The sequence below is a fragment of the Protopterus annectens genome, chromosome 2.part0 (genome assembly GCF_019279795.1).
Source record: "Protopterus annectens isolate FY-2018-M chromosome 2.part0, PAN1.0, whole genome shotgun sequence".
NCBI classification, from domain to species: Eukaryota; Metazoa; Chordata; order Ceratodontiformes; family Protopteridae; genus Protopterus; species Protopterus annectens.
This window is the reverse complement of record NC_056728.1, coordinates 901528738-901547696: the sequence shown is the minus strand read 5'-3', so window position 1 is coordinate 901547696 and position 18959 is coordinate 901528738. Positions and strand designations below refer to the sequence as shown.

The 18959-nt window shown below is 38.9% G+C and overlaps 1 protein-coding gene across 7 annotated transcripts in view; it reads right to left on the bottom strand.

The window, feature by feature from the left end:
• Positions 1-253: 253 nt before the first annotated feature.
• LOC122793286 (A-agglutinin anchorage subunit-like) overlaps positions 254-18959 on the bottom strand; it is a 1003124-nt gene continuing 984418 nt past the window's right edge. For all 7 annotated transcript variants that reach the window (XM_044061154.1, XM_044061150.1, XM_044061151.1 and 4 more), the window contains one exon: positions 254-1807. In XM_044061154.1, the coding sequence (XP_043917089.1) occupies positions 1799-1807 (9 nt within the window). In that variant the 3' untranslated portion in view covers positions 254-1798. The remainder of the gene's footprint in view (positions 1808-18959) is intronic.

Sequence of the window (18959 nt, the reverse complement as noted above, 5' to 3'; positions counted from 1 at the left end):
ATCTTCCAGGAGTGCAGAAGCCCTCTGCCTGTGGTGTCGGGCCTCATAACACCCGTGGGCGGGCAATAATTGCACATTAACACACACCATGTCATGCATTATTGCTTGATTAATACAAATAATATGATATATTATTGCTGCTTAAAGGATTTAATACCCTGCTAAGGTAGAATCTGGACAAAATCTACTTAGATGTGATACCTTGAAAATGACACGTTCCATAAATTGTGAAAAAATTGTTCTGGTACAATGATTTTTTTAAAAGACTGTCTATTTTATTTTAATTGCAAACTCACTCTGAACAGAAATGGTACCCATTCCAATCACACGGAGCACACACAATGTAACCAGGATGCAAGAGATCAAAAACCATTGATATAAGAAGAATTAACATTTCCAGTAAGTTAAATCTCCATCTGCTGTAACTTAAAATGACTTCCTTTTACTGCTGCTTATCAAAATCATCGTGTTTCCATAATGCAAAATATTTCCAATACTTTCAGTATTAACAAATATTTCAGGAAGGTATCATCCAAGTAAAGCTTGTACATAAGAATGTTGTAGCATTCTAACAATGTGAGTTTAGCAAAGCATTAATGGTGTACAAAACAATACTAATAACCTCAAAGCAATGGAACCCCATCAGAAATACTGGCATACTATTCATATACCTCTCACATTCCATGAAACTAGAAATGACTGATACATGCTCATAGCTTAGTTTTATTTTAAGTTTGGATAACTTCTTTTAAGAGGTCATTTATTTCTGTGTACTTATGGGGAAATTTCATTCATCACATTAAACAGTATGATTAGTTGTGTAGTACAGTAGAAATTGGGTGAAAATGTTAATTCAATCTTTGCTATCACTTCTAATTATTAATTTAAATGCAATGGGATATCTTGTTAAGCAACTGTGAAATAATGAAGGGGAAATAACATAGTCAATTCTTGAGAAATGTGTGAGGCAAATGATCATTTAAAATACATTTTATAAAAGCGGCTTTGGCATAAGAATATAATAATTTCAGACATTCAAGGGTAAGCCTACAGTTGCAGTATATATATTAATACTTAAAAAAGTGTACAAAAATATTTAGAATGATGCTTTTATTCATGGCATCATGGGATATATGGAAATTACACCAGAAGAACAAAAATGTTTCAGCTCTAATGATTAAAACTGACTCACATAAGCCTATCTGCTATATTAAAATTAAATCACAAATCTTTTACTATTACTTCTTAAGAGTCTCAGAAGGTATTTATGTCTAATTTTCACAAGCTAAGTTCAAAAGTTGACCGATTTCCCCTGAGACATTACAGGTTTTCAAAGATTACATTTAAAATTAAATAAAATTGAACTAATGTTATATGGGTTAATATTACTGCATTTAGTCTGGAAACAGCAAGGAGTGCAAGATATCTACACACACACACACACACACACACACACACACACACACACACATATATATATATATATATATATATATATATATATATATATATATATATATATATATATAAACATACACTACAAACCTCTGGGTGCCTTTTCTTATTTATAATGTGTGAAATTCTGTGGCAAATAATGCACTACAATACTCTTTCATATTTTAAAATACATATATGGTTGAAGTTGTACTCTTAATTCACAAGCAACCGATCAGTTCCTTTGGGTCTTTTATGTACATTCAGTGGCAGTGTAGTATAACATAGGTGCAGGTCTCTTTGAAAACACTGGTGCCGGCATTCTTATCAGTAGGATCTTCTGCTTACTTCACAAGAAAGCCTTTCAAACAATCTGAAATTAAAGAAAGAGACTGATGAATAAAGCCAAATACAGGTTATGAAAAACCTAGAATATGTGTATGAATGTTAATCACATCACATAATTCTGTATGCAGTGTGCAGTAGCATTGTACTGAATGTGACTCATAGCTAATGGATTATCCACATACTTTCATTCAGATACATGGTATATTACTCTTACCTTTCTGCAGGCTTAATAGATAAGTTATTCTTTGTGTTTTTTGCAGTAATCTTTCACACACACACACACACACACACACACACACACACACACACACACACACACACACACACACACACACACACACACACACACACAGTGTATAACTTAGATCTGGTGAATCACTGACATAGCCAGAAACCCTCATCTCTTGTTTTAACTTTAAAAAAGTGGTTTAAACAAACATTACCACCTTGAGTTGTATTTTTTTATTTCTAACAAGAATGCAAAGTGATCCTTGGCAAAGATGTTATATAAGAAGTTGTGACAACAGTCTAGTAAATTGTATGGTGTTATTAAGACTACAGCTATTTTTCTTTCTCTCTCTCTCTCTCTCTCTCTCTCTCTTTATTTGTGGTTGCTTTGTTCTTCCTACAGGAAAGTGTGAACTACCCTTAGGCTGGAAAACTATATTTCCTCAGTACTAGGTAACATTATGTAAAATATGTACACTCTACATACATACACACACACACACACACACACACACACACACACACACACACACACACACACACACACACACACACACACACACACACACACACACACACACACACACACACACACACACACACACACACACACACACACACATATATATATGTACAAATATATATATTTACTTATATACAGACTGCTACATAAAGTTGGCTGTTTATTCATAGCATGCTTTTTCCAGTCTATCAATGTAAAGGTGACACTAAGGCTGGGCCATATAATACACAAGTATCAAAGCGTTGTACACTGTGTTTAGTATGTGATAACGCCATTAATGTGATTCATAAACCTGCTCTATGTTTATGAATTTCTGCCACAATAGATGTCTGAATTGTGCACAGATGCACATAGTACCCCCTTGATTACTATGTGTTTGGTGTCAGTGGGACACTCAAGCACTAGGTGAATCTTAATCTTATTGTGCACATCACAAAAGAAGTAATAAATGACCACCAGCACTGACAGTACACACCTGCTGCCGTAGTAGCTGTCAATAGCAGTATGAGTGCACTTGACACCTGCTATACCTGATACACCTACATTCAGGCAAAATACCATATTCAGAGTTACAGTTTTCTCAAAGATTAATGATCAAAATCATAAATTATAAACCATAAAAATAAAAAAATAGAAAAAAATATTTTTTTGCAGAGTGGGAGCAACCCCTTGCTTGGCCTATCCACACCACCATAAATTATGTATACCAACTCCATGGTTACACCACAGTGGAGGAAAAAAAGTAAAAATCCTGCAAAAGTGCACTGCCAGCAGGCACAGTTTAACACTCTGTAGTTTTACACAGCACAATATTAGCATTTTGACAAACAATATGATAATCAAACAGGTATCAGTGAAGTGTAAGTGTGCCCCTGTGATTGCAAGTCTCTGCTGCACCCAGTACAAGTAATTGTAAATGTAATGGGCGATGGAGAATATCCTTACAATTGATGCAATACTTAGCATGTTAGTTTGCTTTCTTCACCTTGTTCTTCTTTGTGATATAATATCTACTTATAACTCTCCATAGTTGTAACTAATGCAGGACAAAGTGGAGAGGGCTCAATGTGTTATGGGAAGTGGTTGACAGTTACCAACCAGCTGATAGTACAGTACTGACATGCACAAATGATTGCTGCAGTAGCATTTGTAGTCATGGCTGATGAGTTGCAGCACTTTGTACATATGTTATTTTAATGTAGGAAGCCGCTTGTTATATTTGTACTCAAGTGGTTAGCTATTTATTTATTTAATATTTGTTTACCAGGAAAGTCTGACTGAGACAAAGCCCATTTTCAGTTGAGGCCCTGGGAGAAATGCTCCAGATGCATGATTTTGGAATGTAGGTGGAAACCAGAGCACCTGGAGGAAACCCACACAAACACTCCACACAGAAGGCACCCAAGCCAAGAAGTGAACCAGAGAACCTCTTGCTGTGAGGCAACAACACTAACTGCTGCACCACTGTAGTTTTTCAATGCGAGGGCCTTTTTTTGTCTTCAAGTCCAAGAGGACCTTTTTATCAGTCTCAAGAAAGAGAGTCTAAGGGGGTGCTAGACTGGGGAAATGTACAGGGTACTAGAATACCTATTTATGGTTCTGTAACTCACCATCAGCTGATTTTGCTTAGTATAAATGTGTGGTAAATTTTGAACTGTATTCTGTAGATTCTTTAAGTGTATCCTCAGAAAATTTGAAAGGTAAAGAGGATACAGGATCTCCATACAGTACAGGACAGAGAATATTTAGCCATTCCTACATATTGCTGGAATCTTGCAATCTGTATGCCTATAATATTTGTCTGGATTTACCTCAGGAGGATGGAGGAGCACTTGAGGGATACCCTGCTCCTCTGTCATGGAGGGGTGTCATTAATGACCATGTTTGCAGCCTGTGCTACAGTAGCAGAGCAGGTGAGATTTGCATTTTATTATAAGAATAGTATCTGGAAGAACAGGGGGCTCCCATTGATAAGAGTTGTGAGACATCACCATGGAGAGTGCACAGTCTGTTTGGTTGTTGTGCCATGTTTGTATGCCCTGTGTAGCTCCAGCATCAGGTTACTTTTGCATCTATTTAAAAATTTCACTTAAAATTTCTGTTACAGGTGTGCAATCTGATGCTGATGCTCATCATGGCTTTGTTGTGCACATGATCATTACAAGTTTAATAGGAATAAGAATCGTAAATCTGAGGCTGGTGGTCTAAAGTAGTTTTACCCCAAGGTTAGCCCTTCTTATACAGAATACAGCATGGCATTCATGTTGTACATCTCTCAACTGCTCAAAATGTCACAGTTTTGCCTCATTTTTGGTCAGTTCACCATAAAACTTGTGGTTTTCTAACACATTATTGAGGACTTCAGTCATTAAATAATGACAGCTATTTGAATTTCATACTTTATATCCTTCCAAAAATGCATCCTAATGCAAAACTTTTTTATTCTACCAACTTTCTAAGATAGTAAAAGTGATATTTAAAACCTGTTGCTGAATTTGGTCCTTTATGTCCCATTATTTTGGCTTTATCCAAATATGTTGCAGCAAGAATTTGAGAGGGATGGCATGTTGTGACTCATATCCCATGTTGCTAGGTCCCATTTGCATGCCTCCAGCATACTTGGATTACAGCAGTTGTGTGTGACATCATTCTTTGAACTTTGAACATGTCTGTAAAGTGTGTAAGGCTCAGGTATGTAGTTTCTACTATGTGCCAGCCCTACACAATTGCAGGCATTCCTACTGGGTCTTGCTACTGAATTTTGCACCAAGTCAACAGCAAAAAGTGGGTCATTCTTATTATATTGTTCCCCACACACTGACTGACACTTAATACCAATGTTGCACTAAGCTGAAACTACAAAAAAAAAAAAAAACTACTACAAAATTCAGTTTGACAAATCTACCAACAGTTTCAAAAGTAGCAGTTGAAGCCAGTTTATCTGCAGTCAGTCATCACCATCTGAAAATATACATTATTATACCCTTGCAAAAGGAAGAAGCTGCTTACTTTTATTATAGGCCAAGAGCAATTTTTCCCTACCTACCTAAACTCCTAGGAATGCATTCATTCTCAACCAATATTTTCAATTAAGGTATATTTATGTTCTATATTACTCTTGTTGATTCCTCATATAAACATAAGCCAATTTATTTTACATATAAAAAAAAAAAAAAAAAAAAAAACACTTTCCTGGGCATCCACTGAAATGGATTCTATCCTCTATCCGTCAGAAAAAAAAAACAATAGTAAGTATAGTAAAAATGAGTAAAGTAAAACTGTTATAACCACAGCCTCACCACCCATCCTTTTACCACCAAAAACTTAGGCCGCGGTTAGCTCAAGCCAGACCTGCCCTTGCGGACATGATTGAGTGCATTGAAGCAGCGGACCCAAAAGCCAAAAAAAAAAAAAAAAAAAAAAGAAAAAAACTTGCAAAGGACCAATCAGATCCCCTGTTTCAGCGAGGACCTGATTGAGTGCAGCTTGCCAGCCAAAAAAAAAAAAAAAACGGGAAAAACGGGAAAATGTTTTTCAGCACGACGCAGCAGCTAGATGTCCATGAGGTTATGCGGGGTGTAATCGGGGCTCCTCCGCCCGCTGGTTCCGCTGGTGCCCCTCCAAGATCCTTCACAATCTGAATATTCAGCTACCCTATTTTCTGTGTCTAGAGTAGAGAAAACCATCCTCATTAAATAGAAACTGCACCCTAGTTTCTAGTGTTCATGTTTGTGTGTGTTATTAAGTATATATTATAATAATTATTATTATTATTTTGCTTTTGTTTACCTGGAAAGTCTGACTGGCCCAGAAACCCATTTTCAGTGGAGGCCCAGGAATAAAAGCTCCATTGCAGTATATTAAAGTCAAATTACATTGATAGCTGTTAACCACAAAAACGATTGAAAGGCAAACCAGTAAAAATAAACCCCAGCAGGACAGAAGATCCACAAAAGATGTTTATTGAGCGCTTTCGTTTAGTATAATACAAAACTTCATCAGAATATCAAAGTCTGGCTCCACATCACATTTCCTCATGTATCGGACCTTGCCGCTTCAAGTGTAGCCCCGTTCGAGAATTCCTTCTACTTCTGCCCTGGCGTTCCCACACAATCCAGAAATTCTTTGTAGAGACTTGCGATGGCAAAACTGAATATAGCCCTTGCCACTAACCAAATTGCTACAATTACTGTATAATATGTTTTTGTCATGTTTGATTTGTTTTATGACACAGTTTCTTAATTGTTGATATGATGCCAAAGAGGCTTAGTTTTTAAACTTTTGATATATCGAAACCAAGCACTATCTCTTTGTTTGAGGAATTCTTTGGTGACCTTAGTTAGTCATGGAAAACATTTCGATTTAGCATGGATCATCCTAAGGGGTGCCAGGCTATTAAGTATATCTAGAAAGGTAATGCTGAAGTAATGACTACAGAATCAATGAGAAGGTGTTTAGGGGGGTGTCCAGTTAATTTGATGTAGGAGGAAATTAAACATTTCAGGGGAGAAATGTCTTTTGTTATGAATGTAGTATTTTTTGATGGCAAGTCCATTGCCTCAGTAAGAAGGTGGGGTCATGGTTGCTGAGGCTGTTTGGGAGACAGCCAGCAAGGTGACCAAGGGAGGGTTTGTTAGTTAGTGTCCAGTCAAGGACTGATTGCTTGTTGCTGTGCTTATCAGTTCTGGTTGGGGCTAGAAACCATGGAGACTGATAAAGTTGGTAGGGTTTTATGAGTAGCAGATTGTCTAGTTTAAGTTGAAGTCCCTGATTATAACAGTTTCCTGCATAAAAGTAGAGACAGACCAACAGAGATTTTTTATGATGGAGGGGTTATCACCTGGAGGGGATGTAAACGGCAATAATTATAATGTGTTTATTGGAGTTATGCTGGAGCCATGAGATTAATATTTATGTATTTAAGAGGTCTGTGGGTTCATATCCAAGGTGATAGTTCTAATGTGAGTGTCTCCTTGTATGCTATGGCTATGCCCCAACCTTGCTTATTGATTCTGTCCTGTCTGTAAATATTGTAACCCTGAGTTAGGATTTCAGTTTTGTTTATGTGGAGTTTTAGCCCGGTTTCTTTTATCATCAAAATATCAGGAGTATATAAGGCAAGAGTTGAGTGAAATTCAGCAGCCTTATTTAGGATGCTTCTCAGGTTCGTGTTTAATATTAGGAGGTCAGAGCTACTGAGTGTAACGTTTGGGGTAGAGGCCGTGGACTGGGGTCTATGTCCCCACATAGTTTGAGGTAATTGGATTTAATGACAAATAAGTCTGAAAGGCCGAGTCATAGTTTAACCAATTTACATAACTGAAAATGTTTTTCATGTAATTGAAAATGTTTTTCATGCAATTCAGTATATCTGAGTGTGAAAAAGTTTTATGTTCTATATTAAAGCACTAATTCACTGTTGTAAACAAAATTACCTCTTCTTTTTTTAATGGCAAAAAAAAAAAAAAAAAAAAGAATCAACCAACACAGACCCAGAGTATTTTTGCCTGTCTGCCTCATTAGTGTGATGTTTGAAGTGCACATGACTAATCAAGCAAATCACTAAGCAGCAGCAAAACTCAAAATGTTTGCTGGGTTCAATCAGTAAGTATGAGATGCTTATAAATGTAATATATATCTCAAACCTTCTATATGTGCTAACATTAAAATCTGGGTGAATTCATGCTGCTAGAATCTACAACACAAATATGATTTTATGATTCATGAAATTATAGTTAAGCAGAGTAAGAGCAAATATATACATATTGCTCTATTGCCATCTAGTGGATATAGCACCAAATTACAGGTCATAGTTTCCCAAATACCTTACTCCATGTAGATGTATATTTTTCTATACAAGCAATAATGCCTGACAGGGTGTGTGTTAATGTGTAATTAATGCCCGCCCAGGGGTGTTATGAGGCCAAACGCCATAGGTGGAGGGCCTCTACACTTCTGGAAGGGCATTAATTACACATTAACACACACCCCGGAGGGCATTATTGCACTTAGACAATGGGCTTTCTGTAAAATTGCTGTGTTTTACTTGTTTATTTATCCTTTTAAGTACTATATTATTTTTCTATATACTTTTAATGTAAAATAGTTCCTCCGCCAAATGTTTTAAACTTGCTGTAGTATATGTTAATGATGACGGAGGAAGCATTTTACATCAAACATATATAAAAAAATAATATAGTGCTTAAAAAATAATTAGCAAGTAAAACAACAATTTTACATACAGCCCATTCTCTCTCTCATACACACATACACAGTCTGTTCTGCTTTCACACACATATATATATATATATATATATATATATATATATATATATATATATATATATATACACACACACACATACACACAGTCTCCTCTACTTTCATACACACATTCACATACACAAGATCGGTCTCACTCTCTCTCGATCCCTCACACACAAAGTCTCTTCTGCTTTCATACACATATTCAATTACAAAAGATCACTCTTGCTTTCTCTCCCACTCTCTTGATCTTTGTCTTTCCCCTTTTTATTTGTTTCACATTTTATGCTCGCTAAACAGCAGAACTACTGCTTAGTGATCATAAAAAAATAGCAGACGTTAGGCTTTTATTTGCAGTCTGAGCTCCATGGCAGCTTCATATGCTACCATAAAGTGGTGGACTCATTTATCAGTGGGTATTACTTGTACATTAATGCCCTACTAGTTCATGCCACTTTTTTCTTAGTTTTAAGGAGACTCAGCTAGCAACTTCAATGCTCAATATGTACCAGTTTTCCTTGTGGTTTACTGTAACCCCCTGTGACACTGCCAGCCCAGATAGCTGGAGGTTTGTGGATGATTATATGTCATTTGTGAATGTTAATGTGATTCATATGCTTGTCTTGCAGATGTAGGAGAGCCTTATGTTATGTGTATATTAGACTGTTGGTGGAGAGGTGTGTGTTGAACAGGGTTTGTATGGTGCTGAGCTTCAGGGATATGTCCACAGTGTGCTCTGCTGGAGGAGAGCAGAAATGAGTATAAACTATGTGCCTGTGCAAATGTGCATTTTGATAGTAGAAGCTGCAACATACAGAGTTAACTTGCAAAACTTCAAGAAGATAAGTTGAAATTAAAGTGTTTTACGATTGTGTTATCTCTTAGTTTCAGCTCAGCAGCAGACACACTGTCTAGAGCTAGGAGTTTTTGTGTTGTCATGAAACAGAAATAATTACTAGGTTTCAAATGTAAAAGTGTTTTATTGTTTTGTGACTTCCATGTTCTGCAAACTACTGAGAGATATGTACTTCTCACACAGAGATGTTAAAATTCTGTTAGTATCTCTTTAGCCTGGGAGCTGAGGTCAGGTGACAAAAAGTGATGTCATCCAAGCTAACCCAGCAGTGCTGTTTATTATTAATTTAAGAACTCTCTCAGAGAGAGACTGGGCATTTTGTATCTTGTCTTGGACCTAGAAACATCCACTCAGCACTTACTCCTGCATGTTGTCTGTAAGTAAAGCTTAGGGCATAGTATCTCTTAGATATAGATAGGAATATAGTAAATATTAGTTTAGATGTTTTCTGTAATTGCCCTGCAATGTTATTTTAAAATATGTCCTGTGATTGAACTCTGAAGTAACTGTGTGTTTGAGTATTGTCTTGTTCTTTTATTATTTATTATTAAATATATTTAAACCTTTTAATTGTGGCTGGTTTGATTAGACATATTTAAGCTCTTAGAGTACTTGCATATGTATTTGGTGACACTGTACAGGCCACTCCTAAATAGCCTTGCTCTTGGTCAAACCTACCATTTGGATTAATAGTAATATTACACAGTGGGATTGAACACCCTTTGTAAGGGCCTTATAGTAGCTGACAAGTAAGGGTGGCTGATGACAGCTGGTACTACCTTATAGTCTGGGCAGAAGGAGGCATAGCTAGTAAATCTGTGCCAGCCTTTCCCAGGTGTGTGTGTGTGTGTGTGTGTGTGTTGGTATATCAGTCAAATCTCAAAGTGTGTGTGTGTGTGTGTGTGTGTGTGTGTGTGTGTGTGTGTGTGTGTGTGTGTGTGTGTGTGTCAGCTACTTGTGTGGGACACGAAGCACAGGTTGGGCAGAAAGGGTGCTGGATGTCTTAGCTTGGCCACTCCGCTGAGATCTTAACCCTATAGCTGTGCCAGTGGGGATTCTTAATGGGGATCTGGAGAAAGAGGGAGAAACCAGCCCCAGGCTGACTGATTTCTGTTTGCTCTTAAGGAAAATTGTACTTTACTGTGTGTGTACCTGTCATCCTCCCATTGTGTACATCCCTCACTGTAGCCAATGGTGAGGATTACGCTCCTTGATTACTGGGCCAGTGCAGGGGTGTCCCACCCCCTAAATCTGATCTGTTCTGTTTTATATATATATTCCCTCACACAGCCACGCACACACACACACATACACACTCACATCTGAAATTACTTCAGTACTGTACTTTTTATTTAAATATGTAAAGGTTCTGTATGGAACTTTTCTACCAGGGCCTCATCTGAAAAAAGACATGCTGCCTAGTTGGAATTTCCCAGAAAGAAAAGGCAAAATAAAAAAAAAATAAAAATTAAATACTCCTTCCCATTAACATTTAGCATCACTGAAATGAAGAGCAGCATGTTATTTCCTTAACTTACATTTTCCCAGTATAAAAAACATGGGTATATTTGCCCTTTTCCCCACTCGAGTGTGATCCCAGAGTTGTTATATTTAGTTGTGGGGCATAGCCCTCATCTATGGTGTGTTTTTTTGTTGTTTGTTGACTAATTGCATACTTACCCTGTAACCACAGTCGGTAATGTGGTTGTTCGGTAATGTGACATTATGGTGCTGTTGCTTCAATAAATTTGTTTTTGTTTATTTGAAGTATCCCCACACACACACACACACACACACACACACACACACACACACACACACACACACACACACACACACACACATATCTATCTATCTATGAAGGGGAAGGCATGCCCGAAGGCAGGAAGAGAGGAGGAAGGTTAGGAGTGTAGTACTGAGGGTAGGAACTTTGAATGTTGGCAGTATGACTGGTATAGGGAGAGAGCTAGCTGATATGATGGAGAGAAGGAAGGTTGATATATTGTGCGTGCAAGAGACTAGATGGAAGGGAAGTAAGGCCAAGTGTATAGGAGGTGGGTTCAAATTGTTCTATCATGGTGTGGATGGCAGAAGAAGTGGGGTAGGGGTTATCCTAACCGAACAGTATACCAAGAGTGTTTTGGAGGTTAAGAGAGTGTCTGATAGAGTGTTGTTTATGAAGCTTGAAATTGATGGTGTAAAGATGAATGTTGTTAGTGTATATGCTCCACAAGTTGGTTGTGCGATGGATGAGAAAGAAAAATTTTAGAGTGAGTTGGATGAAGTGGTGGTGAGTGTACCCAAGGGTGAGAGACTAGTGATTGGAGCGGACTTCAATGGACATGTTGAAGTGAACAGAGGGGATGAGGAAGTGATGGGTAGGTATGGTGTTAAGGAGAGGAATGCAGAAGGTCAGATGATTGTGGATTTTGCAAAAAGGACGAACATGGCTGTGGTGAATATGTATTTTAAGAAGAGGGAGGAACATAGGGTGACATACAAGAGTGGAGGAAGATGCACACAGGTGGATTATATCCTATGTAGGAGGGCCAGTCTGAAGGAGACTGGAGACTGTAAAGTGTTGAGTGGGGAAAGTGTAGTTAAGCAGCATAGAATGGTGGTCTGTAGGATGATGTTGGTGATCAAGAAGCAGAGGAGGAGTGTGAAAGCAGTGCCAAGGATTAAATGGTGGAAATTAAAAAAGGGTGATTGTGAGGTGGAGTTCAGGGAAGAGTTAAGACAGGCACTGGGAGGCAATGAAGAGTTACCGAATAGCTGGGTAACTACAGCAGAGCTAGTAAGGGAGACTGCTAGGAAGGTGCTTGGTGTGACATCTGGACAGAGGAAGGAGGGCAAGGAGATATGGTGGTGGAATGAGGAAGTACAGGAGAGTATAATGAGGAAGAGGCTGGCAAAGAAGAAGTGGGATTGTCAAAGAGATGAAGAAAGTAGACATGAGTATAAGGAGATGAGGTGCATGGCAAAGAGAGAGGTGGCGAAGGCTAAGGAAAAGGCATATAGACAGTTGTATGAGAGATTGGACACTAAACAGGGAGAAAAGGACATGTGCCGATTGGCTAGACAGAGGGACAGATGTGCAGCAGGTAAGGGTGATAAAGGACAGTGAGGGAAACGTACTCACATGTGAGGAGAGTGTGTTGAGTAGATGGAAAGAGTACTTTGAAGAGCTGATGAATGGAGAGAATGAGAGAGAGAGGGAAGGTTGGATGATGTGGGGATAGTGAATCAGGAAATGAAGCAGATTAGCAAGGAGGAAGTAAGGACAGCTATGAAGAGGATGAAGAATGGAAAGGCTGTTGGCCCAGATGGCATACCAGTGGAAGCATGGAGGTGTTTAGGAGAAATGGCAGTGGAATTTTTAACCAGATTGTTTAATGAAATTTTGGAAAGTCAGAGGATGCCTGAGGAGGGGAGAAAAAGTGCTTTAAGAATAAGGGTGATGTGCAGAGCTGCAGTAACTACAGAGGGATAAAACTGATCAGTCACAGCTTGAAGTTATGGGAAAGAGTAGTGGAAGATAGGTTAAGAAGGGAGGTGATGATTAGCGATCAGCAGTATGGTTTCAGGCCAGGAAAGAGCACTACAGATGCAATATTTGCTCTGAGAGTGTTGGAGAAATACAGAGAAGGTCAGAAGGAGTTGCATTGTGTCTTTGTGGACTTACAGAAAGCATATGACAGGATGCTTAGAGAGGAGTTGTGGTATTGTATGAGGAAGTTGGGAGTGGCAGAGAAGTATGTAAGAGTGGTGCAGGATATGTACAAGGGTAGTGTGACATTGGTAAGGACTGCGGTGGGAGTGACAGATACATTTAAGGTAGAGGTGGGATTACATCAAGGATCAGCTCTGAGCCCTTTCTTATTTGCAGTGGTGATGGACAGGTTGACAAATGAAATTAGACAGGAGGCCCCGTGGACTCTGATGTTTGCAGATGACACTGTGATATGTAGTGAGAGTAGGGACCAGGTTGAGGAGACCTGGAGAGGTGGAGATATGCTTTAGAGAGGAGAGGAATGAAGGTCAGCAGGGCTAAAACAGAATATATGTGTGTAAATGAGAGGGAGGGTAGAGGAATGGTGAGGATGCAGGGAGTAGAGTTGGTAAAGGTGGATGAGTTTAATTACTTGGGATCAACAGTTCAGAGTAATGGTGAGTGTGGAAGAGAGGTGAAGAAGAGAGTACAGGCAGGGTGGAATGGGTGGAGAAGAGTGTCAGGAGTGATTTGTGACAGACGGATACCAATAAGAGTGAAAGGGAAGGTCTACAAGAGGGTAGTGAGACCAGCTATGTTATATGGGTTGGAGACGGTAGCATTGTCGAAAAGGCAGGAGTCAGAGCTGGATGTGGCAGAGTTAAAGATGTTAAGATTTGTACTGGGTGTGACTAGGATGGACAGGATTAGGAATCAGTATATTAGAGGGTCAGCTCAGGTTGGACAGTTTGGAGACAAAGCAAGAGAGGTGAGATTGCGTTGGTTGGACATGTGCCGAGGAGGGATGTTGGGTATATTGGGAAAAGGATGCTAAGGATGGAGCTGCCAGGTAAGAGGAAAAGAGGAAGGCCTAAGATGAGGTTTATGGATGTGGTGAGAGAGGCCATGCAGGCGGTTGGTGTGAAAGAGCATGATGCAGAGGACAGGAAGAAATGGAAACAGATGATCTGCTGTGGCAAACACTAACAGGAACAACCGAAATAAGATGATGAATGATATATATATATATATATATATATATATATATATATATATATATATATATATATTATACACACACATACACACACACACACACAGACACACACACACACACACACACACACACACACACACACACACACATATATATATATATATATATATATATATATATATATATATATATATTACACACACACACACATATATATATATATATATATATATATATATATATATATATATATATATATTTTTTTTTTATGTGTAGATGGAGCTAGGTTGATTCACTGAAAGCTCATTTCACTGAAATTCATTTAGCTGAATTTCATTTTACTGAAAGAAATTACTGTTGGGCAAATAAAACGTATATACCCTTCTCTAAACTGTAAGTGCGACCCTGGAGTTAGTATATATATATATATATATATATATATATATATATATATATATATATATATATATATATATATATATAGATATATATATATATATATTCAGTGAAATGAGATTCCTAAATATAATCGCGATGTAGGTGGGGGGGGGCTTCACCCCCCACACCCCCAATGACTTTTACTGTTTGTTGTTAAAATGGACAATAATAGAAAGGCAAATGCTAGTCATCCAGAGGACATGTTGTCAGCAATAAATTTACACAGACTGTTGACAGGGCACTCTAAGATTATCCAAAACAATCTCGTGTTGGTTTGAGATTTATTGTGCAACAGCTTGTAAGAAAATAATTGTTTAGATTAATATTTTAGTTGTCATGTCTGATTTCACTGTTTATTTTGATTTATTGTGATTTTCACTGCTTGTTATTAAAAAAATGATAGATTTATATTAATTTTTACCTCTGATTTTTAAGGTTATGTCAAGCTGCAACTGAGAATCATATTGAGGACATCCAGCAGCTTAATGTGAGTGGTAAGGTATGTCAGAGTGGCAACTTTATGATTTAGTTCATCTTGTGCAAGATTATTTCTTTGTACTTAATGTAATAATTACTTGAGTACTGTTTACGTGATTACTTCAATCAATTTGACTTACATTATTAATAGTTTTAATTTCTTTGAATTTCTTTGTGACTATGTGCCACATTCCACCCAGCCGTTCTATTCCTCCAGCTTATACTTTTCCTTCTATGCCCCTCTGCTCTTACTTTCCTACTCCTGATTGTAGTTGTGATTCTCCAGTCTTTTTTCCATCTTCCTCATTCTCTTTCATTGTTTCGTCAGTCAAATTTGTATCCACAGCAGCCTATCCCATTCCTCCCTATTTATAACTTGTCCATCTATACCCCTATCCCCTGCTGAACCCGCTCCTGTACTTGAACGATCATTCTCAGTACTATCTGAGCAGTACAGATCTCTTTTCCATCTATGCCCTTCCATTTTCTGTAGTAGTTCTTTTTGTCTTACTATTCTGCTTAATCTGTAAGCTTCCTTAAGACACTTTGCCATGAATGTGTATTCTCTTATATACAATTGCTTTTTTCTCTGTTTTCCCCCTGCAGCCTTATTTTACCTCATAATGCCCAGGTTAATTTTTTGACTAAATTCTTATCTTTCAAACAGCATGTCCCTCTCCTACCCCATTGCTACACTAAAATCTTCTCTTATTATCTTTAACCCTTCCCCCTTCCCCCTTCTTCTACTCCCATTGCTGAAAGGAATTACTGAATACTTCCCTTTCATACTTATTTAGCGCACAGATATTTAATATTGTCGGTTTTCTTACTAGCTACATCACCTATCTACACTATCCAATTCTTCTGACCTCGTCTGTGATTTCCTGCAGGCATTTGGTAATAGAGATGCCATTCCTACCTTTCTGCATCTGATTTGTGGTCTGTCTCCCTCTCTGTTGTCGTTTGCTTAGTATTACCTGGGCATTTCTTTGCCAGGGCCAGTCTTAGACCAACTGGCCCTATTTTGCCCAGTAGGGATCTGTCCCTGGGGGGGGGGGGGGGCTGCAAAAGACTATGATACCGTCATTATGCCTTATGTGACCCAGACATTTGCCTGAGAGACAATACAGAAAAGTGGAAGGAATTTCCTACTAGTAGTCTTGCTCCTGTGGTATTTAAAAGTTTTGTTAGTGGAGTGGACAACATATCCTATCATACACTGAACTAATGGGCTAACCCAGTATTATTAGTAACTGCAGCTTCACACCTGTGTGGCTCGCAGTGCTAACTGTTCAAGCTCCCATTGTGGGCAGGTGCTATTGCTGAGTGATTATCATTCTTTATTATTCTTTAACCTCCACAGGCAAAGTGTCATAAGGATGCTTTAACTTGTCCTCAGGCCAAACCTCTGGGACTAGTTCCAGCCCTGGTGGCAAGTCATGTCTTGGACCCATTTCCATCATGAGATGAGAGGAAATGGTTTGTCCACACATCCTCACTTTGGCTCTCAAACAGGTGTCCTGACCAGGATGAATTATATGCTCTTTCCCAGACAGGGTCCACACATGACCAAGTTCATCTTTCTTACCATCCTTCTCCCTTTGAAGGGCACAGAAAACTGGTCTCAGGAGAGGATGTAGTGTTGGGTGTTTCTAGGTCAACTGAGGCATTAGCATTCTTCTGATGAGATCAGTATTTGTCCCCACCAAAATAGATGCTGAATCATTTCCTTCTGGCCTGGGGCACACAACAGTGAATGTTTCAAAAACTTCTGTTGACCCAACAATTGAAGTAGAAAATTCTAATTTGAGTGAGACATAACCATCATAAGGGAACTTTGTGTCACTTAGCCCCCAGATCTCCAAATCTTCTAACTTTTCAAGTGGCAAATGTTTTAAGTATTTTTGGTAGAAGTCTCTGTACAGAATGGTGATTTGTGCACCAGTATCCAACATTGCTTTACTAAACACTCCTATTTTTACTGACACGATAGGGGATGGTCCCAGTAGGCCATCGGGTAGTTTCTGTTTCCAGTGCTGTTCAGCTGTATGGCAGTCAGCACATAGTAGAAGTACCACTGGTTGACCTCGCCATTTTAACAGATAAGACTCTTGCTTAGTAATGCTTTGCAGTCTCAGGTGCTGAGATTTTGGCTGAGATGGCTTTCCAATTCGGTTGTTCACCTCAGATGAGCTAGAAGTGTGCATACTAGGTAGTTTCTCTCTCTTATTACAAGGGTTTGTGTGGAAAGGAGATCCAGGATGCTGTCTCTTGATGTTAGATTTTATGGAGTTCTTTGTTTTTGGGCACTCAGCTGGCTCCTTCACTGAGGCCCTTTAAAGTTTCCCTGCATTGCACTAGCCAATAATAGTTTGTTCACTTTTTTTAAAGTTCTCTGCATTAGGACACTGTCGCTTTATATGCCCTGCATCCCCATAGTGAAAACAAAATCGAGTAGAGACTCTGAACATGGGCTGATTCAGTTCTTCCCTGAGTCCCTCCATGGAGGTTCTAGCTGATGTAATCCTCCCTTCAGCTAAAGTTACCACGGCTTTCTGCAATTCTGCAACTGTCTTGGTGACTTGAGCTATGGCTTCGGTCAGGGAAAACACCTGCATCTGCAACTGTGACACCTCTACATTGTGGACACTCTGGGCCACAACTCCTGTTTGAGTAGTGAGCACGGGTATAGGTTCCTGCTGGTGTTCACTCACTGTTTTAGTTGCTGTTGAACACTGAGATTTGGGTTCCAACAGGGCTTCCTCTTCCCTCACCTCTTTAACCAACTGAGAATAAGTTAGCATCTCTTCCCTATTTCTCATCCTCATTTTCCACACAATGGGGTCCACAGCTTGAACTCCCCATAAAATTTGTCCATTCCGTACTTGATCAGTTACTTTCAGATTCACCCCCCTCTTTAGGATGATTTGGTGGAGCATTGTATCTAATCGCTTAATATAATCAGATAATTTCTCACCAACTTCTTGGTATGTATGTTCAAACTGCTACAGTGGGTCAGCAGCCCTCTTGGTCCTTCCAAACACATCCTGCAGTACTCCTAAATAGTCCTTGGCCATGCAATCTTGCTTACCCATCCTTAGGTTGCGTATGGTATCCACAGCTAATCACTTTAGACTTTCAGCTATCTGTTGCTTCTTCTGAGATTCTGGGATATCCCACTTCTCTAGGGCCTGTGTAGCCTGATTCATCCAGGATTCAAAATCTTCCTCTCCCTGAGGTGTGGGTTGTTTGCCAGAAAAGAAACACAATTTGCAGTAGCCAAACCCAGTGAATGGCTGTGTAGGCTTTAAACATTTTTCTACAATACTTCCCAAAGCATTTAAAACTTCAGGCCCTATGGTATTTATGGGCAGTGAAGCTGCAGCTTCTGGGTTCATGTTTCTGCTGGGATTGCTTTCCACACACACAGGGGAATAGGGTGGAGTCCAAGGCAGTACAGGCAATCACAGATGACCCCCCCAAATGTATCACACCCACAGGTGTAGCTGAAGTAGATATGGATTCCTTCCTACCTGACTCTGGTGACACCCCTATAGGCCCAACACACCAAGGTGGCAGGATTGACAGATTTTATTCCAGGTGACAATCTAGTTAAAAAGGCAATAGCACAAACCCAAATAAATTATTTCAACAGTGCACCAGTTAGCAATAATGCAAGGTG